The sequence below is a fragment of the Anopheles funestus genome, chromosome X (genome assembly GCF_943734845.2).
Source record: "Anopheles funestus chromosome X, idAnoFuneDA-416_04, whole genome shotgun sequence".
Taxonomy (NCBI): Eukaryota; Metazoa; Arthropoda; class Insecta; order Diptera; family Culicidae; genus Anopheles; species Anopheles funestus.
This window is the reverse complement of record NC_064597.1, coordinates 3,627,321-3,651,639: the sequence shown is the minus strand read 5'-3', so window position 1 is coordinate 3,651,639 and position 24,319 is coordinate 3,627,321. Positions and strand designations below refer to the sequence as shown.

The 24,319-nt window shown below is 44.7% G+C and overlaps 1 protein-coding gene across 1 annotated transcript in view; it reads right to left on the bottom strand.

The window, feature by feature from the left end:
• LOC125762641 (transcription factor Sp9-like) overlaps positions 1-23,605 on the bottom strand; it is a 76,053-nt gene extending 52,448 nt beyond the window's left edge. Inside the window, exons 1-2 of the mRNA XM_049425024.1 lie at positions 23,297-23,605; positions 21,627-23,054 (exon numbers count right to left, since the gene is read on the bottom strand). Coding sequence (XP_049280981.1) covers positions 21,627-21,677 — 51 coding nt within the window. The 5' untranslated portion in view covers positions 21,678-23,054; positions 23,297-23,605. The remainder of the gene's footprint in view (positions 1-21,626; positions 23,055-23,296) is intronic.
• Positions 23,606-24,319: the final 714 nt, after the last annotated feature.

Here is a 24,319-nt window from a genome sequence, read left to right as displayed (position 1 = left end):
TACATTTTCTCAAACAGGGTAAGGAACTTGGTTCCTCGAATAACTTCTGGCACAGACATCTGAGGGCATGGCCGTCCAAGAAGAAAATGTAGCCATTGGTGCCATCTATCGACCACAAGTAAAAGATTGGCGATCCGTTGGATACCGACCGAGTTATAGGCAAAATTTGGTGCAAAAATGAGGAAAATTTTACATTTTCTCAAACAGGGTAAGGAACTTGGTTCCTCGAATAACTTCTGGCACAGACATCTGAGGGCATGGCTGTCCAAGAAGAAAATGTAGCCATTGGTGCCATCTATCGACCATGCCATAAAGATTGGCGATCCGTTGGATACAGACCGAGTTATAGGCAAAACTTGGTGCAAAAATGAGTCAAAAATCTTTTTACAGTAGTTTATTGACAATTGCAATATTTTTGCGAGGCTAGTAGTGGTGTGATGCTCCGTAAATTAATTGTTAATAATGTGTTAACAAGCTGATATGAGATTTGATCCATGACCTTCAGCGTGTTGGATTGAACGTAGTACCTCGAGTCCAAGGGACCTACATTTACTCAATTTTCTGACGTCAATTCTCCATTAAAAAAGAAGGAGTTTAATACGGTAGCTTGACTAAATTTTGGTGCAATTTATCTTCATCTTTATTGATTCATTCCGTTCAAAATAGTATACTCTTGCAAGTATAGATGTGTCTGTGACAGGTTATACTATATAATGAAGCCATATAGATGGAAGCTTGAGATGGGTCAAAGATAAGATTTGATTTATGACCTTTAGTGTATTAGAGCGAGTGTTGTACACGAGACCATGAAACGAGACCAAGCGAGAGACTACTAATAGCGTTAATGTTCCAATTCAAAGGTATACCGACCGATACAATCCGATAGCCTTTCTTTACATAAACGAGGTTTATCTTCATCTGCATTGCTTATTTTCAATTTAATATTATGAACTGTAAGGTCAACCCTCTTAAAAGGTTATCCTGATATTGATAGCCAATCAAACAGTAAAGTATACTTCGACAGACAACTTCAATACTTCAATACTTGAGCTAAATATAAAGTTGCAGACTTCAGTACTTCAATACTTGAGCTAAGTATAAAGTCTGATATGTACTATTAACATACTCCCAAGTGCATCACTTCGAGATATGTTGCTTTTTTTAGTCTCACAATTCTAACCTTGTTTACTCACTTAATTCTTTTCCTCTCCGTCCCAACAAAAAAACCCCTCCTGTGTATTCCCGTTCCAAACACCACTTGACTCTTTATCCCATCCCGATTGCGTTTGCCACCAAAACCCGCTGATTTCTTTAACGATCATATTAATTTCTTATACGCCATTTGAAGCGTTGCGTCATCGGAAGCGTTTGTAAAGGCTCTTTAAAAAATGAGAAAATCATTCGCATCCCCCTGTTTCACTTCTTTCCACTTCTGCCCTTTGCCCGATGGCGTAGAAAGCAAAAAAAAAGGCAGCAAAATGAGAAGAAGCGGAGGAAAAGAAACATGCTCCGTCATGGCAGGTTTCATCATTTTGTTCCGAAATTCGGCAAGTAGAAGCTCCACGCTCCAAAAAGCGAAAAACAACCAAGGCGCTAAAGGTTGTTGGGTTACAACGTATACTGATGGGGCGTTAGGGGGGGGGGAGGGGGGGGGGGAGTTGAAGAGAAGAGAGAGAGAGAGAAAAAGGGAGGAAAGGAAGGGGAAGAAGCGAAAAAAAGAGGGGAAGATAGAGACGGACGCGGGGGGAGGGAATAATAGGGGCCAGCGATAGGTGCTTCGATTGATTTCACTAGATTAAATCTAATTAATTTGTGGCAATTTTGCGGCTATTGTTGATGCGGCAGCAGAGGCTTTACAAGGCTCACCGGTTTTTTGTTAAGGTACCGCGGCGGTTGTGCCGCCGTTTCGTGGACGCTTTTTCCCTCATGCCCCCCCCCCTCCCCCCGCCGGGGTGCCGGTGGCTGACCGCAACCTTTGGGTCAACATTCACCATTGGCGGCTTTCCCGCTTAAGTGCGTGGGGCGCGGAGGGTGCGAAGGGTGGCTTTCTTTGAAAATTTCTATCCCACAGCCGTAATGTTTGTTTTTCCTTTGGTTCCAGACCCTCGGTACATGGCTTTCTCTCAGGTGTGTGTTTGTGCACCGAGTTAGCTTATGAATTTTTCGCCCAATTATTCATTTTCTTTCGCCCAATTTAGGTGCGTCTTTTTTTTTCCTCTCCACTGTGAATGGGGAGTTTTGAGGAACAGTCAGGTCTCGCTTTTCCAAACTACCGCTCCTTTTTGCGCTTTTATTTCGTTACGGCCTGGCGGAACGCGGCACAATCGGGGGTTTGGAAGACTGAGAGCGCAATCTCTAGCGGTGTCCGCATCATAGAAGCAAAGAAGGCCAAGCAAAAAGGGCTAGTTTCATCCATTTCTGTGCTTGTTGTCGTTTGCTCTCTATCTTTCTTTCTCTCTCTCTCTCGCTCTGTCTCACTCCGACACACCCTTAATGCCAATGGGATGCCCGGAGGCCACTTTAGTGATTCCCCCGGCTTATCGATTCCGTACGATCGATATATCCTTTTCGTGGCCCCTGTTTTGTTGAAAAAGACCTGCTTCATTGATGCTTTCTGTTTCACCGTTTTGCCGCACTGGTGATGGTCCCATTAGTGTGTGGTTGCGATGGCGCCAAACCGATGCGTTCAATTGTCGACGGGCGACTTCAAATGATGCTTGATCTAGATCTTCCGCGTGTTGCGCGTTAACTTAAGTAGCCATGCCATTTCTTAACTCACCATTTTCCATCCTCACGGTACCTTTTTTTGTTTTATTTCTCTGCCTCACCCCCACATTCGCATACGCTCCGTTAAGGTAAGGTCGTTTTGACGTACCAAAGGTAACCTTCAAAATTTGCATCACCCAATCGGTACAAATGGTTCCAACCGTGGAACGCACCATGGACAGATTTGCTGTCAACACAAATGGTTACCAAACCACCCTCCCGGAACATTAGCGTCAGCGACCTGACACACAAAACAACCGGCGGTCACAACGGGCGAGAGGCGATGGCGACAAATTTCAGCAACACAAACGTCACACGCGTGCGACGCCTTGTTGGAAACACAGCGCCACGTGTCATCGCACTCACCGTAATGTGCATGAAAATTTGGAAGAAAAATCAGAAAAATTCCCTATATAGTAACCGATTACCTCCTCCCTTCCTCTTCTCCTCCTTCCCGCCCTCCTCCCCTCGCTCTCATCCTTTCATCCCCTTACCCACCCACAAAAGAAAAAAAATATGCAAGAATGGATTTTCACGAATGGAAATTCATTAGCGCCGTACGTTCACGTGCCAAAAATTTTAAAGTCAAACAGCAATCTAAGTTCCCTGCCGGCCGGGCATCATTGTCTCGTTGTGCTGTGCGATCGTCCTGACAAATCGGGGCACACACGCGCGCATCCTTTATGTGGATGCATGATTTTAGGGTGAACGATAGAACATTAAAGGCAGCAGAGCGTATGTTGGCATACGCGTAGGTATGGCAACGAATCGTATGAATCGGAAAACCAATACCAGATACCAGATCTAATGGTGAAACCTCGCCTCAAAGAAGATAAAAACCGAGGGAACTAAATAAACTGACAAATTGATTTTAAATCTTCTCATTACTATAATCAGGCTCATCATTTACTTTCCGAAGGGTGTTTATGTGTGTGTGTCTGTGTGTGTGTTTTTCTTCGTTTTCACCCAGAACCGTTTGCTCTGTTCTGTGTACGAAATTCGCAGCCCGAACCTTTAACCCCTCGCGGTGTTTAAATGAAGGGAACAATCATGACAACAACGAGAAAGCAAACGCGCTAGAAAAGTAACAGTAAGGAAATAAACACCAGTGAAAGCAGTTTTGTTTATGGAAACTGAAAACAATTCCTTAATTTTGGGGTGCACAAGAAAGTTTAAAGTGGTTTTTTTAATATTTGAGACTTCATTATGAAGAACATTGTGTTTTTTTTTCAGAGAATTGTCCATTAGAAAGTGCTTGTTTTTTTCCAATTGGTCGGATAGTTTTCACTACTGAAAATTAGCTCTTAATATATGACGTCCTTCTGGTCCCACCGTATGCAGAGCATGACTTTCTGCGAATAACATTGTGTTTTTTCAGAGAATTGTCCATTACAAATTACTTGTTTTTTTTTCAATTGGTCGGATAGTTTTCACTACTGAAAAATAGCTCTTAATATATGACGTCCTTTTGGTCCCACCGTACGTAGAGCATGACTTTCTGCGAATAACATTGTGTTTTTCAGAGAATTGTCCATTAGAAAGTGCTTGTTTTTTCCAATTGGTCGGATAGTTTTCACTACTGAAAAATAGCTCTTAATATATGACGTCCTTCTGGTCCCACCGTATGTAGAGCAGAACTAATGTTCCGCGATTGAATATTTCGCTTTGGTATCGATAATCGGGTTTTTCGATCGGTCCTATTCGGGTATCGACAATCGGGGGTTGGACGATAAGGTCCCAACTAGTGATGGGCTGGAACCGATCCGAACCTACCGGGACGGAGCCATCCCTAAGCGACCCGAACCGGTTCGGATCGACCCGTAAATACAAGTAGGTGCAGTAGGTGCAGCGATTCCCGTAGGTGCAAGCTACCATAAGGGACTCCGATTCGGGTCGAAGTAGGTTCAGTCGGTTCAGTAGGTGCAGAGATTCCGGTAGGTGGAATCTACCACAAACGACTCTACAGCGAGTTCGGGTCGAAACTACTAAATCTGCCTATATTTACGGGTCGACTCGAACCCGCTGCACCCACGGGTCGGAGTCGATTGCGATTCTGCTGCATCCGACTCCGGGCCGAGCCATTAAATGAATCGTATGACCCATCACTAGTCTCAACGACCTATCAGAAGGTGCGCCTGCGGAGGGCTCTTAAGACGAAATCGCCAATCAAAGACCAGAAAACCCAGAGGGTAGGCAAAAAAAACGGTCTAAAAGTTAGAAATTATCCAAAGAACGATATTTTCTAACAATTCCTGTTTGGAATGTACCAAATAGTGTACACTTTTGTAAAACGTAGAGTACTTATTGGTACACCCAATAGGCAATACCAACTGATGACCGTCCGGAGCATGTCATGTCACGGGCTGGCAAGCGGTTGAAGTTTGCTGGAACAAGCGACAAGCGTGCCCGCGGATAAGTATCGCTGACCGAAACAAACCACCAAATGCTCAGACTTCTACCGTAGCTTCCGTTTCGGTTGTACCTCTTTACCTAAACCCCCCCTCGCCACGAGATTCTTCCCAATCTCTTCTTCGCCGTAGTCTGGGGCTAGATGCCAGGGACCTTAAAACCTCGAACCGGCATCCACATAATCGGTGCCGATTATCTGCCACTTTATTGCAAGCCAGAGGTTGTTGCGCACATTTCATACATCCCCCCCCCCCCCCCCCCCCCCCCCAAACATACCAACCGATGCCCGTGTGCGGAACATGTGGGGAGGAGGGAAAAAAATCTCCTGATCGGAATCGGAGACGATCCGAACCCCGGCGCGTCCGTCTCCCCCCGTTCCAGGATACCCAGCGCGCACCTGGGCTAATTTTGTACTGCGCGAGAAGATAGCTCGCTTCAGGTTGGAAGTTTCTACCGGGTGTAACGTGTGTCGATGCTTTCGTCCCGGCCGCGTATACGTCCGTACGCCCGTGTTCTCGCGATCCACAGCCTGCACGTTATCTGGCACTGATAATAGTCATTTGCACGTCACTACTATTCGTCCGGTGAGTGCGCTTCCATCTGAAACGTGCGGAATCGGCGAAAACTAACACAAGAGCGAACCGATCGGTTCCAACCCGTCGTTCCAACGGCGGGGAGAATGGGGGAAAAAAAACGAAATGCATCCGTTACCAAGCTATCCGTTGGAGCTTTGGCGCGTTGGTTGGTGCGGGTAGTGGCGAAGGTGAATTGATTTGTTTCGTTTCGTCCCGAGTGCATCAGAAGTGCTGTCGCCCGCTTCTGGCCGGGGCTCTTATCGGGAGCCGAGTTCCAGCGACACCTGAGAGAGCGAGCTACTCGGGTACGGTCGGGGAATGGAATTTAAATAAATAAGCCCGAATACGAGGCACCGATTATGGTCTGATCGGAGACGCGTTTTGCGCTTCCGAGAGATGCACGGGTCCGCTTTATCGATGGGGGGATATTTTCTTTTTTTCTTCTTCTTGGTCTCCTCCATTTTGTTGCTGCTGTTGCCCATCCAGATACCGTCCGCCTAGGAAGCGCCTGCCTGGAAGCGTCCTCCAGCAAACAGTCAGCTGGACCATTGCAGCCTTCAGGCACTTCAGGGAAAATCCGAACCGCGCCTTCCCTACGTTATGGAACGCGTGCTGCCGAAGCATCACAGATTCGATCCGTAAATAGGACCGTTCCATCGGGGGGGAGGAAAAAAAGAAAGAAACTACCGTTTCAGCAATCACGCGAACGTGTACCATTGATTGTAGAGCAATTTATAATATTCTTTACGTCACTCGGCAGCGGTAGCTAACGCCTGGAAAATGGCCCATTCGCCGTCGACGGCGATCCCCTTGGATCTAAGGGGATCGGTGCGCGCACACCGTGATATACACTAGCCGACAGCCGACAATTTTACTGCCAACTGCTGGTTGGATCTAGCGGTATCCCCACAGCAGAGCAAGCACACTAAGCTGTGCACGGTGCTCTAGGTGCCCAATAAAAAAGCAACGAAATGAAAGAAAAACATGCTACGTCTTTTCTGTCCACCCGCGTCAGTACGGCCAGCTGCACCCGGGGTGTGGGTGCTCACTGAGCACCATGATCATGCGCTACCGATGATGAAGGGAGACCCGGGGAAAGACGATCGGAAAAGGCGGAGGCGGGAGGACCAGGAGGTACCAGGCGCCAACCGCAGAAGGTGAACTGGGTATACCATCGCGCGCAGCGTTGTAAGCAGCAAACGAGAGCAAATTATCCTCCGAAACTGATTACAGACTATTACACGGCCGGTAATCAATTGCTGCGGATTGAATTAATTGTGCCTCAACAAACCAGCTTTTTTGCGCGATGCCGGTACGCGGAGTGGAGCGAATAACGAGTCGAAATAAAAAACGCGCACACAACAACAGCAGCAAAAAACCCTTCGCTCGATAGTGGCGTGGGTGAATGCGTGCGTGGAAGAGATAGAAAACAGTACAGGATCGTATTTGGTTGGACGCGGTGCGCGGTTTGCGCGGGGCTGTGCCGAGTCTTTTTATTACGGGATCCAGATACATTGATCCGATGTGGCTGCCTCTATGTGGGTCTGCGTGTATGCTGCGATCTATGTGGAAGGGCCTATAAACTCAGCACGTTCGTATAGTGGACGCAGTACACGCTGTAGTTTGATCGTGCGGTAGCATTTTAATGATTACACTTGCGGATTTTTTGTTTTTCCTTTTTTTTCTGTAGAGCGGCACGCATTTGCAGGTTCGTGCTACCGGTGCTGCTTAAAAGGTGTAGCTTCTGTTCGTACGAATAAGCTAGAAACGCGCTTATTTATACAACCATCAACCGATTGGTCGGTGCTAAGCTGATGCTGTTGGGAAGCTGGTTTTTTTTTTTGCGCAGTTATAATCCGCTTGCAGCAACCATTCACGGTACGGTATAAAGCTGCTGAATGTACCGCAAATTTTGGGATGGAGTCGCTCCGTATATTAGTAAACTTTGAGTAATTAAGATACAAGGAGATCATTATGGAGAATAAAATGTGTTGGTGGATAAGTTCGTAAAGTCTCAATGCGCTGTTTGAGATCTTGGATAGTATCCTCATCGCCGAGACAGAGAACCGAGATTGTGAAGATACACCAATTATGACTTCGAAGATGTAGAGCGCAGTTTCCAAAAATCCGGAGTTGCCGGAGTAGTCCCTAATAGTCAGGAGTAGAGGGAATTCCCTCCAACCAGTTCTGATCCCTTGATTTTCATTCCACTAAACATCACTAAAAGAATTCCTATTGAGTCAGGTACTTTGAGTTCCAACAAGTAGCTAGTTCATTTCGAGTAGCAACGAATAGTCCGAAACTTCAGTTTAGAAGCACCCGAATGATCGGCGATCCACTATAATGCTAATCAATATACAGCAATACGATCAGATTAGCCAGTGGAGAGAGTCCTCGTTATTCTTTGGAAACTGAGATTCCTGGCAATAGGATCTCCCTGTGGTATGTTTACTTACAATGTTTTTGGAGTTTTTGAAGTACTCTGTAGCATTGTGAAGTAACACCAACAGTTACTTTGCAGATGTACAGTGCATTTCAGTGGCATTTGAAGTTGGCGAAGCAGTCCCCATCAATCAGGAGTAGTCCAGAGCGAAATTACGTGAATCCATTACGAATTCCCTCTCACCTGATCTGAACCCTTCACTACGGCTAAACATCTCAAAAAGAGTTCTGATTGAATCAAGTACCTTGAGTTCTAACTAATAGAAGCTAAATCGAATGAGTTATTTGACTCATTCAACTTTTGCTTCCTGCTTCTTCAACCAAACAATTTTTAAAGTTCGTCATGTTTAATTGATTGTAAACCATCTTCAAAACCTTGATACATCTTCTTCAGCCCAGCACCCACCTCAAATGAATCTATCCGCTCAGCGCTAATAAGAGATCATCAAGACACTTAATGATGTTAAACGTTTTTAAAGATGCGCTTGTCGTTAAAGGTTCCCCATTCTTCTCTGCAAGCCTATAAACGCTGACAAAGGGTCTGCGTTACCCCACAATGAATGCAAGCGCTAAAACCATCCATAAAACCATTAAAACTACGCAAAACACTTTCATTTCGCCGACAAGCAAGCGGACATGCTGGCTATTAAACCATGGTAAAAAAAAGAAATATCACCCCGTAAGTACAACCTCATTGTGTTCACCATAAAAATTGGATGACTGCTTCTGTACGTCCCAGCAGTACCCAAAACGCAAACAACCGAAAGCAAACATAAAGAAAAGCACAACCAACATTCTAATGTACCGCATCCTAAAAGCCACGAGCCTTTGGGCTGAGTAACAAAACGAAAGAAGCAACAACGAAAAAAAAAAACATTAACCAGGACGATTGGCACTCCACGGGGATACATGAGCGCCTAGCAGTTTTCCTTTCCAGTTTTCTATACTTTTTTTTACGTTTCGCTTGTGTGTGTGTATTTTTTTTAATACAGCTGTTTTATTGCCCACACGGAAGTCCCACTGCTCACGGTTTCGGCCAAATGGAGATGACGCTGTCAAACGTTCCGGACGTTTCCCGCGTTCCGCTCCCTTCAGGGTACCACCACCCTTCCTCTTATGCTCTTTCCGGCATATCATGTTGGTGAGATTTTTTTTCCTCCCTTCTAGTGCTTCACTTTACGTCTTGTAGTTTGCCAATCTCATAAACACAACCCAACAAAACCAGTACCGAACAGTCTTCTTAACAAGGACACACTTAACAGGGTCTGCCAACCCTGCCCGTAGCAGCAGTTTCCAACAATTGTCGCAATATACCCAACAATGGGTACGCAATGCTAAAGGGAACGCTGGACACAAATAAGGACGAGGAAGAAAAACAGATACATCGTTTCCATCGTCCACCCGGTGATTCGTTGCGAAATAATGGGAAATCCCTTTCGCTTCTTTTTTTGTTGGTTGTTCTTTTTGTTTGACTACGACTTTTTTTTCTCCTATTTTGCACAAACCAGATCCCTCCGCTCGGTCTGCTGGCTCGCTTTCTTGCTGCATTTTTGTGTCGCTATTTTTTTTTGTGCGTGGTTTGATTCGGTGTGACAAACGGAAGCATTACTTCCGGTATTAGCGGGTCAGAAGCCCTCCCCTGGTACGGGACGCATTTGATGACTTCCGCTTCGGAGTACTTTTTTATCTAACCATCATTCGCTTTTTTTTCGTTGTTGTTATTGTCCTTCTACTTTATCTTCCTTCCCGTCTCTTTTCTGTGTGTAAGATATTGCAAAATCTACTAGAACCGTGGGGTGAAAGTTGAGTTATTTATACGCCTAAATGTATATCCTGCAATGTCATGAATATGGTGAGTGTGTGTTACTTGCGTGAGATCGAGCTACTTGACTTGCCGAGCGGATGTTTCACTAACATACTGAATGGGTAATGGACCGGGGGACCTCCTGAAGCTCAACATCCAAGATCCACACTCGGAATGAAGCGAGTTTCGGAAATCCGATACACTTCCGGCAAACCGGGATATACATGTTCGACGTCCTGGATAACTCCCAACCACTCTACCAGTTCAGGTACACTGCGGTACGCAAGCAGTGCTTTACGATTATTTGGAAAATATATTACCGTACCGTGTTTGGTTAGTTACTTGCTATTCGCGACGATGCAAAACTAGCGCCATTCGGAGTAGCCATTTGTTCCGACCATTTGCACCCGACGTCGCAAAGTTATGGTGACATATGGTGACACATACCAAAAACCGTACAGAAGATGGAATAAGACCGCTTGAAAAGCGAAAGTAGCTGTTGTGATTTATGATACAGAAAATTGATTTTACACTTCCGTAAAACGAACGGAAACGTACGTCTCATCAATCGAATATCACGAAGCGTGGATCGCTTTTGGAACTTCGTCGTAAGGCTATTACGTCTATTTTTCCAATTTCCTTTTGCAATTCGTTTCGCTTACAACTCAAGATACTTCAAGATGTGAAGCCCCTGAAAAGGGCAAAACAAACAGTTAAGTTTGACGGACCGGGGTTTTTGGGGGGTTGGGGGGAGTCCTTTACTTTAGATGGCCAGATGTCAAGTGGTTCCAGAAGCAAAAGGTTGCCGGCCACAAAACCATGTCCGATTCATCTCATTACGTCACGCAAACGTTAACGGGAAATGCGCGAGTGTAATGAAGAAAAATCCAATCCGGCGTTACAATACTTTCAAACCCCCCCTAAATGTTGCTCTTTTGATGGCTTTTGTTCGTGCTAAATGTGTTTTTCCACTCATAAAATGGTGGAAACACCGGAACTGCTTCGAAGGGAAATATTTTCCCATCGTGACGTTACAACCAACCGGTACTACTAATCTCATCAAATCTAAGTATATCTCTTATCAAAACTGCCACGTTAACACTGAAACGTGGCGTAGGCGTAGTGTGAATCGTTGCGATGGAAAACTTGCATCAGTTTTTTTTTCCTCCCTCCATTTATCAACCACTTCAGCGCACACCTTCACCCACTTCATCAACTTCATCAAACAAGAGCCATCGTCGAGTAAAGGGCGGTACCAGCTCAATCGTGCAATATGCGGTTTTTCGCGTTTGAGAGATGCCGAGCGAACCTAGGAAAGGTTAAGGAAGGCAAGAAGAAAAAATACACATTCTTTTCCAACCTTTCCCAAACCTCCCCCCCCACATAAAAACCCTCACATTGCGCACCATTTCACGCAACCCTCCAAACGCACGGTGCACAAAATTTAAAAGCCGAACGACGACGAGAGGGAGAACGCAAAGGGGCCAAGACCGAGATCAAAACAGACCGCCCCCGGGTTTGCGATTTATTTATTGCTTTTCATTTGTTACATTAAAATAAATAAAGCAATCCTTAGCCTCCCACACCTCCCCCCTCCCCTAACCCGGGGTTGGCGAGGTTTTTCCGGCGATCGGTGTCGCCACATTTCGCATGCGTTCTCAACCGTACGCAAGCCACAGAGTGCAGTGATTTTTGGTACGACATTTTTCCACCATCAATTGCTGGGTGTGGTTCCGCGTTCTAGCGCGTCTAAAATGGAGAGTAATTTTTAAATTTATTACCATCTTGCTAAAAACACAAACACACACATATACAAGCTGGTACAAGTCGATCGATTTTCGGCGCGAACATTATCCCCCGAAAACCCTTACCAAGCGGTAGGGATATCAGTAGAAATCATACTAAAAGACAACCGCGTACATCTTATCAACGGGTACTTTACGATGCCCGGCAGGAGGGCTCTGGTGCGTGGGGAACTCCGTCCCAAAAATCCTCACCAACCATCGACGGTAGCGGTAATGAGATAAAAATTTCATTTCAATTTTCCCAAAACACAACGCTGGTATGAGGGGACTCTGGCAATGGTTTCGTACCTTTTTTCCGAGTCCCGACACTTCGAGGAAGTCAATTGCGGATTTGAAGTCGTTATCAAATTCATTAGTGTGAAATGGCAGTAAATTTCATTACAACTCCCAAGGGGTAACGGCATTGCAGTAAATCTAAATTATAATTTCAACCTAACCCACCCTAAAACCCACCCGAAAAACGGTGGCTACCAACGGTCACCGAAACGACCAATTGATAGTTGCAAGTGTGCGAAGTTCCCTTATGCTTTCCTCCCTATTCCCACTGAGGGTTTATTCTTCTATTGATAGTAAGCAAATAATACATCAGGATGGTTAAATGTACTCGAAATCCCATAATTACGTAACCATAAATACTTTTAGGTGAAGTTATTAGAAAGTCCTTCAAAGGCATTCTCCCATTTCCACGCGGTACCGTGATTGAGAAGACGGTAAGTTTTGCTGTTGTTGTTGTTGTTTACCATTCGCTTCGTTTTTAATACAGCTCAAACATAAAAGATAATTAAATTAAGTAGCACAAAATGGGCGGCTTCGACTGGCGACGCCCCAACATCATTGGTCTTCCACCCGGTGGTAGGTTTTTTTTGTTGTTGTTGTATGCTGAGCAGAGATTTTGTTCTTATTTCATCCTCCTGTTTTTTTTTTTGCAATATCGTTTCCGTTCGGAACATCGCGGGTGGCATTCGGTGTCTATAGATCGGGTGACTTGTGGAGGGAGATTACACTAAACCCTGCCAACATTAAGAGCTACAGAAGCTCGAACATGCAGAGTAGCAGAGTCGTTTCTTTTGATAGGGAAATTGATTAACTTTGGTTGTTCTTCACGGTGACTTCAGTGTTCTTAAACGTGTGCCATCGATTGTGACAACTTCATCCAACGGATGGGAGAATCCGCAAATGTAATGTATTGTAATGTAAAATTTCATAAGGCTATAGGCCTTACCTTCTTTTTGGGGTAATTTTGCAAAATTTTATAAATTGATTTATTTTAATCCCAATCAGTTGCAATGAGTTTCTTTTCACTCAAATAATGCCTTAAACTAAAAAAAAAATAAAAAATCGAAAATAAATTTTCAAAAAAATTTCAACTCGAAAATTTCATAAGGCTTACCCCTTACGATTTTTTTGGGAAATTTTGCAAAAAAAATAAAATTGATTTATTTTAATGCCAATTGGTTGCAATGAGTTTCTTTTCACTCAAGTAATGTTTCAAATAAAAAAAAGAGTGAAAAATAATTAAAAAATCAAAAAATTCAAAAAAATGAAAATTTACTAAGGCTCATTTTTGCACCAAATTTTGCCTATAACTCGATCTATATCTAACGGATCGCCAATCTTTAACCTGTGGTCGATAGATGGCACCAATGGCTACATTTTCTTCTTGGACGGCCATGCCCTCAGATGTCTGTGCCAGAAGTTATTCGAGAAACCAAGTTCCTTACCCTGTTTGAGAAAATGTAAAATTTTCCTCATTTTTGCACCAACTTTTGCCTATAACTCGGTCGGTATCTAACGGATCGCCAATCTTCAACCCGTGGTCGATAGATGGCACCAATGGCTACATTTTCTTCTTGGACGGCCATGGCCTCAGATGTCTCTGCCAGAAGTTATTTGAGGAACTAAGTTCCATACCCTGTATGAAAAATTGTAAAATTTTCCTCATTTTTTCTGCAACTCAGCAAAAATTTTAAATGTGATAATTTTTAATGCGAATTTGTTGCAATAAGTTTCTTTTCACTCAAATAATGCTTTAAGTTAAAAAAAGAATAAAAAATCAGAAACAAAATTCAAAAAAAATTTCAGCTCGAAAATTTCATAAGGCTTACCCCTTACGATTTTTTGAGAAATTTTGCAAAAAAAATTAAATTGATTTATTTTAATGTCAATTGGTTGAAATAAGTTTCTTTTCACTCAAATAATGTTTTAAATTGAAAAAAGAATAAAAAAATAGAAAAAAATACAAAAATTCCAAAAATACGAAAATTTTAAAAGGCGAAATTCATACGAAAGAAAGCGAGTGAACGAAACTCGTTCAATACGACGTTTCAACGCACTATTTCACTCTTACTAAATTTGCACATCTCTTGTTATGTGATCCCCCAACACTGTAAAGAAAAAGATTCCAAATGACTAAAAGAATAACAATAAGGAAACAGATCTTCTTTATCATTGCCTTCAAACTTATCAAGATTCCTTCACCGAGATTTTTCACGGCCATTTTTCCGGCCAGGATCCATTTGTGTTGGGAATTTCACGAAAAAAAAAACAAGAAGTGGTTTCCCCCCAAACAAGGGAAAAACAAACGTACGGCACCATCAAAAGGTTGCTCTAACGCGAAATAAATCAAAAACTCAATCATTCCCCGATGCGCACACACACACTCGCACACACTTGGCTCTCAACGTCCCTCTGTGAGTCGTCGTCAAATATCCTGGAATCGTTCGTCATCGTCGTCTGCGGCGTTGGCGTCGGCGTTAAAGACTCGGCAGACAGAAGTAAATTAGATCGTTCACAAGACATTAAAACAATTCTCATCATCAATCTACTTTAATAAATGTTTCTGTCCGTGGCCGTCGCCGGTTATGGGTTTCCCTTTTCCACCGAATGGTTCGGCCATACTGCCAGGTCAGGGTGTATTTTTTTTGTGTTTTGAGGAGAGCGAACCGATTTCGCTTATTCCCGGGACCCCATCAAGGCCAAAAAGGAGCCGAAAGGGAAGAGGAAAAACAAAAGCCCAAACCATCCATCCATCTTTTGGCAGCCGGGACGCAACACAACACAAAACCGAAGCGCACACACATCACAGAGGGAAACGGTAAAGAAAGAGTAAAGACACACGTCCCGTAGATGAAAATCTGACGAGAGGTAGGCAGAAGAAAAAAAAGTGCACATACACACACACACACCCATATATCTGTACGGGATGAGAGCATGCTTTTTTGCTTTTCTGGGTCCCGAAACTTACCGACGTCGCCCGGAGCTTGCTCGTTTTTTGGACCATTAATCAAACTGCTGATATTGCAGCTCCTCTTCATTTCGGCGCTTTGGTGGCCATTTATCGGAACGGGTGAACCGCAAAAATGACCCCATGTACCGGTGCCGTCCCGTTTTGCTTCGTGCCATCATTGACTTTGGCCATTTTCCTAACATTTCCTTTTTTTTTGCCTGTTGTTTTGGTTTTAGGTATGATGTGATTTGGATTGGTGCGTGGTGGCGGCGTTCCACTTCGCGACCATGCTCTGCTTGTGCTAAATCGAAGCTGAGCGGACCGCACCTTTGTGGACGGAGGGCACACATTAGCCGGAGCGTAATTATGTCTTCGGTCGAGAAACGATTGAATGCATCAGTGAAATGCCTAACATATCTAGCAAAACTCAAGATTTGTTGAGTCGTCACAGGTGCTTTGGTGTTTATTGCTGAACTTTAGAAATCCTCAGAGATAATACTAAAACAACCAAGAGTTGTAGACAACACTCCAATCAGGTATGAAAGCGTCAAGTATAGAAATTCTATAGAAGTCCAAGTATGTACACCAAGCTGGAGATTCCAGAATTCCCAATTCTGAAACTTAAAAGTAAGAACTCTAGCTCAGATATAAAAAGACATTGTAGAATGTATGGCAGAGTTGACTTAACACATCTTCAACATGTCTAGAATCTCATAATGACATCTTTTGGTAGGTATCGCAATATCTTATAACTATCTCATCCATACAATTACGTATTTAACAATTTCTTCAGTTTCTTTGCCAATTTCTTCAGTTCCTCATCCAATATGGTAGGATACACTTTCAAAGCTGCTTTATTGCCAGGATACCCATTGGCGCCTTTGGTCCCGCATTTCGACTCTGCCTGCTCTGACTGACGTAAGTGGGATCTCGTGGCGTTCGAGGCGATGAAAAGAGGAGCGTAAAGTAAACACAGCATCCGACCCATACACACACAAAAGATGGAGTTAAAACAGACCGCAGGACAACTACCGAGCATGACTCGACAACTATTTGCGGTACGAAAGCGGTGCGTCGAAAAGTTCGGAGGTTAAGCTACCAGAGAGCAAGCCCCGTGTATGAGAGGGTTTTTGTGTGACTTTCTGCTTTATACAGGGCCGTTTTTTTTTTCAAACCCGCCTTACACGCCAACCTTCCCCTCGGGTTTCTCTATCGCTTCGTCTGCATCTTATAGCCACAATAAAGGCCATTACGCATATGCGAAAGCAAAACCCCGGGAGGGGGGGAGTAACCCTCGAAATGCTCAGGGCTCTTACGTCTCGTGTAATCTCATCCGATGAATCTTCAGAAATTGATCGGCGCACACCATCGATACACGCCGGGGCAGAAACAGGGCAAAACCGGACCCTAGATGCGGCATTCGGATGCCGGTGATGACCGTAGATGACCAAGCTATTCGTTTCGGCGGTTCCCGACTACCATTCGAAGCGGGCAAACCGGCATTCGGTGAGGGCCACAAACACACCACCGATACCATGCACTTACTTGACAGGTTAGCGAAAAAGGGCATCAACCTGGACGGGACGGGCGTGCGCGCGAGCACCGGACCGGGCCGAAAAGGATGGGAAAGAAAAGCGGAAGAAAGCAAACCGGCGGCAAATCAAGGCTTACGGTTTCGTCGGTCCGTACGGACGCGACCGTGGCGCTAGCGCGATCGGACCGGGCGCCCTCCGGCATACCCGAAGGTACACACCGGCCCCGGAGGCCCTGTAATTATTTATCAATTTGCTAGACCTAGATCCGAAAGACCCCTTTATACACGTTTGCGGCCACATACCCGTAGTCCTTTCGGCGCGCCAAACCTGACGGCGTTGCAATGCTCCGAAATTCTCGGCCAGCCGGCCAGCGTGTTTTGGGAGAATTTTGGATTTTTTTTTTATATTTGGACACGGGAACGGAGCGTTGCTAGCTGGGCTGCCTAGGTCCGGTCCCGTGTGCCGAGGCACAACGATGAACTGGCAGTTTTTCCACCGTTTCATCTTTACCTCGGCTGGCAAAGAGGCGGACAGAGGGACTGCGCGCGCGCGCGCGAGCTCTCTCTCTAAGAAGCTGTTGCTGGCTGCTGCTAGGTTTATGCTCGTTTAGGCGGCATGATGGGAAGCAAAGACCATCCTACTCGTAAGGTTGCGGCGTAGAAGGCGCTGCCGCACCGTTCGCATTTCTATCCTAATTACGGGGCTTACCGTGTTCGGAGCATACGAGTCGTGACTACTCTTTTACCCCCGGTCCCGGCGGACCGCCAAACGCTGGCGCTCGTTTCTTTCTTCTTTTCTAATGAAAGTTTTACCATTCGTGCAACTTCTTTTATTTTTTTTTGGTGGCAAGCAGCAATGGGTTTGGAATTGCTGTCGGCATACGGTGGCGCAGCAGTCTGTTTAAGTGCTGCTCCACATCGCATCAGTTTGGAGCATCTCCCACCGAAGCTGCCCCGTTTCCAATAGTAGATCGCAATCGCACACTATCGATCGTTTGGATCGGGATCCATTTGCCTGGCCGTCGTGCACTTTGGGACCCACTTAAGCGCAGCTACCATCACCTTCCCCCCCCCCCCCCCCCCTTCGACCAGCGCAGCCTGGCTACCGGGACGCGCGCGCCCCGAGGTCGACCCCGTTCCCCCCGGGTGCCGGATCTTCCAAAACAAAAAAAAGCCCGGCTATCCATTAAACCCATATCGTGGTGCGAGGCGGCATTCGGGACGGGCCCGGTTACTTTTGGCCCCATTGGTCCGTAACTGGTAGCACCCGTGTTTCTTCAACAATCGATCTATCGATATTTTATAACGCAGAAATGAAGTGCGCGCGCGATCGGACGAAACCGATTTGCGCCTTAGTGCGGCGCCAACTGCTATGGGATTAAGTATTTCCCCTCTCGCTGCTCAAACTGGTGATGAGCTGCAGTTGATAAGGCGCAAATGTTTCTCTAACCATTCGGTAAAATGGCTAACGTAATTTGGTTTATGTTCTGTGTTTTTTTTAAAAGAGCATTATCTTTGACAGGTAGTTACTGATAAATGCGCTAATAATGAGTAACCTTATCGTTTATACTTCAAAGTTGAAAAGTTTCACCCAATTGTTTGTGAAAGCACGCGGCTACGGCATCTGTCTGGCACTCAAATTATATTTGCAAGAGCTCAAATCATTTTTGCATCAATTTTTGCAATTACAGTAACTAATATATACCACTCAATGAAGACTGGAGGAACTCATTGCAATTTTTTTCGTGCGAGTTAAACAAAATTTTCGCAGAGCTTAGTCTTTGCGAGTTCACTCAAAGTTGGAATGCAGAAAATATTGCATTTTTAACAAACCGCCGTGAAAGTCCCCAATGATAATGAGAGGCTTAAAAGAGTGTGTTTTCATTAAAACTCTCCCTGTCCTGTAATTTAACTCTCCTCATTAAAACTCTCCCGGAGGAGAGGGAGAGAGCTTCTGATACTGTGTCATTTACTTTAACGCAGTGAAAAGAACTCGCGCGCGCACTCGCACTGCTCTCTCTCCGTGTGAGATTTGAACCGCATACCTAGGCGGCGGTACGATCAGGTGCATTTACCAATCACACCACGAAGCCACTTCGCTGAGGATAAGGTTAGCAGGCAAAGAAAAACCGCGTACACCTTATCAGCTACATCGAATCCTGTTAACGTAGATGAAACGAAGTGGCAAGAAGGAGCAGAAAAAAAACACATTAAAAACACAATTATCCAAACCCATTCGTTACGGTTAGCTACTAGCTGCGGGGGGGAGGATGAGTTTAATAATATCGCATTTAAGCGTTCATCCCCGCAACAACCACGTCCACAAGTCGTACGGCCCCCGGCACACATTATAAAGGCATTGTAGTTAAATTAAAATTAAATTAATATTTCTTTTAAAATTAGTTCAACTGATCGTGGCTGAAACCCATAACAACCTGCTTACTAGTGATGCAGCAAACAGCGTTTTTTTTTTTGTCGTTCAGCACACGCAAACGCGATCACCACGTGTTTCCTTCCTCTTGCGTATGCGCGCGCGCGTGTGTGTGTGTTTTTTATTGTATTTATTGCATTTTGTTGTTGTTGTTTTGTTTCCGTTCTTGCTGCTGCTGCTGCTGTGTGCCTACCAGGTTTGCCTGCCATATACCGGTAACGTTTAGCCGTTTCGCCTGCAACCACTTAATTTTTATCATCACTTTCATTTCGTCACTTCGGTCGAAATTGTAGCCTATTGAATGATGCGCGCGGCGAGTGAAGATGTTGATTATTATACCGAGCCGATCATGTTATTGATGATGATGATGATCACGCTGATGATAGTGATACTGACGGGATGATTGTTATGTTTTCCACAACATAAAGTAAAACAAAATAAACCATAAACGCTTTTGTCGTGGTGACGAAGAGATTGGAAGAGAAGGTCGTAAACCGATGAGGAAGATGGGGGGGGGTGGGAAACATTTGCACCGCGCATATGAATGAAAAACGTCGGCACACTGCAGGCACTTGCACTTGCACTTACGCCACTCTGCCCAGGCCGGCCTGGGTGTGTGTGTTTTTTTTATAAATTTATTTTATTTTACTTTCTTTCGTTCCCCCAACGTTCCTACAATGTTAAGCGCTCATTATCGTTTGGTATGGGATGCCCGGGATGCCCGTGTGCCGAGGGTTTAATCAAGCCATCCATCTTCGGCTCAATCAACGCCTAGCAATCGCTTCGGAGTGTAATTGCTGTTAAAACTAATCGGTAACTAGTGTTGATTTTTTTTACCTCTCTCTCTTCTTTTTCGGTTTTGTTTTGTTTCCCCGTTTTTTTTCACGTCCCCCCGCAAGTGAAGGAAGGGGTCGAGGTTTTTCGATGTTAAAAAGGCTAGATTGATGCGTTGATAGGCCCAACGCTTAGCCGACTGAACAGAGCATCAATCGAATGTCAATCTTGCAAATACAGAACGTGCTACTTATTTGCACACAGTTGATGCAAGATGCAATCGGAAACGTTGCTTAAGATAAGTTCAAACTTCTGTATCTTAACTGCATCTTTACCCCCTTTCTTTGCAAAAAAAAACATATAGCTCGGGCTCATTGCAACTCTACCACAGATTACTAACCTGTATGACAGTGCTTTTACCCGTTGATAACAATCTGTTTCTTTTTCCAATCATCAACCACTAACGTTACCCTGCCCATCACGATGCTATCTGTTTTATTTTATTTTTTTTTTGCTGCCAGTAATTTTCACCAAACTCAGCATAGTGCCCGCGACCCGGACTTCTTCGCCGACTAACCGAGTTCCCTTTTTACGATCATGGCGCGCGATGTGAACAGCGCAAATGGACGTGAAGTAACGACACAACAGCAACAACAACAACCAAAAAAAAAACTGGGAGTGAATTTAATTTCATTCGGTACACGGGTTTTCATTTTTATGGATTTTTTATCTCCCCATTTTCCGATGTGAGAGCAGTGTGATGTTTACGAGCACCACCACGGCAAGAGGTGGTGCACCACACCCCACACACCGGGTGGTTTTTTGTTGTTGTTGTTGCTTTCAACAGTGCGTTGAATGGACGAAACGGGGGAAGAAAAAAAATTTCAAAACAAACGTAGGGAAAAAGCGGGGGGGGGGGGGACACAACGAAATAAAGCAGCGCGCAATTTGAAACCTAAACGATGGGATGATGTCGTCTTTGTGACCGCTGGATGTTCAGCGAGGGGGGAAGAAATTGGGTACGCTTGCTTGTCGTGCGGGGATGCGAGTTCACCACACGAGACTGACAAAAGACCCGAGAGAGAGACCGACACCGAACCGTGTTCCGGCCGAAGGAAAGGGCGGGTTTGGTAAGATGGTACAACTAATTTTCACTTGCTGCGTGCGCTTATTGCTCGCTGATTACATTCGGTAGTGAAGGAAAAATGCCAAATTGTTCATTTTTCGCTGATAACTGCACGAAGTTGTGATGGGAATGATGAGATTTTTTCATCATAAACCCCTTTTACCTTCATCTCCCTTTTTGCTCTCGTCACGTCTACCCGCCCCCCCAAAGGCAGCGTAATCGGAATTGCTGGTGACACTTGAAAAAATGTGTGCCACACAGCAATGACGAAGTATTAATCACATCCCCGAGACCACACGGAGTTGGCACTGAAGCAGCGGCGCAAAACCGATCGTTGTTCAACAAGATCAGCTTGCTTCCGCTGTGCAACGGCCGGAAATAATGTGTTCAGACCCCCCTCTCTCTCTCTTGTGGATGTGATCTTCTCTAGATCTGGAGTCATTCAAAGGACCACCCGGTCAAGTTTTGCGTCCAGCAGTGCGAAACAATTAGCACGCACACTAATCCATCAGGGTGGGCGCGATCGAGCCCCACCGCACACAGGAAGTCATTTGACGCAATAGTCATCAACAATATAGTGCTACCTAAAATCCACTACTTGGGTGGCGATATCATCTTACACGTGGAAGGAGTTATGTGGGGCCAACTAAAATAATTAATTTTGATTTTTGCTTTTCAATTCTTAGCCTATTTTGACGATACGTACAGACATGATACTAAGGTGGCTTACTTACCGTGAGCATATCCTCATTGTAGTAGAAATGGCGTGGATCGTGTCGCTCCATCTGGTACAGTTTTCTAGATGGACTCACAAATAGGGACACTCCCTGGGTCAACTTCACTTCACACAACGACGTCACTACTAAATCACTAGGGACTAACACTTCAATACGTCCAGTTCACCAATTATAACCGAACAATAGTTCCTACCCACGGACAAACTAATCGATGACAGTCAGTATAACGTTCAAGCGCGAAAGGATAACCTCCAGGACACCGGACGCTGGACGCATTTCCATTGTATTATGCAGCCTTTTTTGCGAGGGCTCACTCAACATCACAAATCGGCTGACTTGTGCTCCTGCTGCACCGGGAAACCTTTTGCTCCTTTAGCCGGTCCTATTTACTATTCATGTGCAAATGGCACAGCCCTTCGCTGCTCATAATTAAACAACCAGCTTCATTGCCGTCAGCAGGCCCTTCCCCTCCCCAAACCAGGCTGTGTGGGTGTCGGCTGTAGTTCGCAATGCTTTGTGAATAGTTGGTTAGACGCTCCCCGGTCGCTTATTTAGCAGCATGAGTCTACAAAAGTTTGCCACTGTAAAACCGAAGGATCCTCGAGATCTGGTCAGGCTCGCTTTTGATGGACGTCGGCAAACAGAATGGTTGATGGACGATCGAAGTTGTATATGCAGGATCACACGAGGATCTAGGCCCCCGGGGGGGGGTTCGTACGCTTGTTACGCACAAGTTTCGATATGTGCGCACCCTTCTCCACGCGGAGTTTGTTGTAAAAGGCACTCAAAAAAACTAAACAAATAATAAAAAAACAGGAGCCTCGGAACTGTTTTTTTTTTTTGGAGGGAACGCAACAGCAAACCACGTTGCACATACACGCCCGATAGTTTTTGTATCCAAGCGCCAACTAATGGTGCTTTGTTTCGCCATTACCCAGACCGACCCGAAAAACCGTGACGCGCGGGCATCATCATACCACCGATCGCGCTGCCAGCTAGAAGGCCCAAAACCTTCCCGGCGTGTAGGCGTGGTAGAGAACGTCCGCTCCCGAGAGCACCGATGCCTTCACACGTTTCGGAATTCAGGCGTAATCCCGGGTGGTGTGAACCTGCCCCGGGATGGAGTGGAGGGTTTTTTTGCTGCTTTTGGGATGTAGCAGCGGACAGTGCGAGTGAGCGAACTAGTGCTGAGCTGCGTAACACAAGAACCGAACGAAACCAGACAGTAGTCAATATTTGGATATCGAACTTCGGAACCGTAAAAGGTACCTTACCTTTGTTTTTTGGCCTGCGGAACTCATCTAGATGATGCACGGGTGCTAGCAACGATCGCTGTAAACACACTATTTGCGAGTAGCCGACACGACTACCGACCGGGTCTCGATTTGCTTTAAGCCGCACAACATTGCTCACCGCAAGTATTTGCTGCAAAACAAAAAGTAAGCAAATAAATATTTAATAAAGCCGTATCATATCGACGTACGTGCGTGTGCGAACTGCAACTGGCGAAGTGTTTCAATCGATCAGTCGACCGATCATTTGAAATGGTAAACACCCCCGATACGGTTTGTCCGCTTTTTCTCTCTTCCTCCTTACCAGCTTACTAGAGCACACGCACAAGGAAGACATGAAACATTTATCAAAACCCAAATTTCGCTTACCCGTACCTCACACCACCATTTTGCGGTAGCCATCATGCGCGCGTCATTCGATGTATTTATTCCGCTGCAGATTTACCGATCACCACACGCGTTTTATTGTCTTCCAACATAACTAATTGTTATGTCGCCCGCACTTTTGTTCATTCAATCACTTTTCTACACCGTAAAAGGATGCCAACAATGTTATTAATTGTGATAATTACTACTGATTATCTTACACCGATTATGATAAACGCTCTTATCACACACAGGAAAGCAAATGAAACACAGCGTACGCACATCACCAACACGAACTGTCAATTTGACAGCATCCCATTTCGGACAGATCATCGATCGAATACTGGAACCGTTATTTTATGTTTCAATTGATTTTGTGTAATTTTATTTTAATTGAGAATATAATCATCATAAAGTTATGGTTCGTTTCAACCGCTTTCTCGCTTACGTTTAGAAGGTTGGGAGGTTCCATAAATATATGTATATGTATATATATACTTCGTAGTGATTCAATTCTTATCTAAATATAACATTTTTTGTTCTGTACATTATTCATTTTTTTTCTTCTTCTTATTAACGCCCGCTGTATTCGCATTTTCGACCACGGGGTACTTCTCTCTTCCCGTCGTCACAGTTTCTTTGGAAAACATCAGAATATCTGAACGTTTCTAACTATATCATCCATACACGGGCCACAAAGCTGTTTCACTATTTATTATCTTTATTATCAATAGTTTACCTTATTACGCTCCAAAACTATACACATTGCAGACTAACCAGGGTGTAATTTGAAAAAATTTGCACTGAGATGTTATCGCTTTATTTTAGACTTTTTATGTGTTGGGTTTCTTTCGTTGCTAAAACGTTTACCAAGTTCACTATCCTGCTAATCACTTGTATTTCTCTTACCCTAAACCCAACGCTGTACAGGTTTTATCTACATTTACACAATTATACACCGGATAAGCAGATTGTCTTCTTGTAACCGACAGAAGACACCGATTGTTCTAAAAGTAAAGCGTGTCTTTTTGT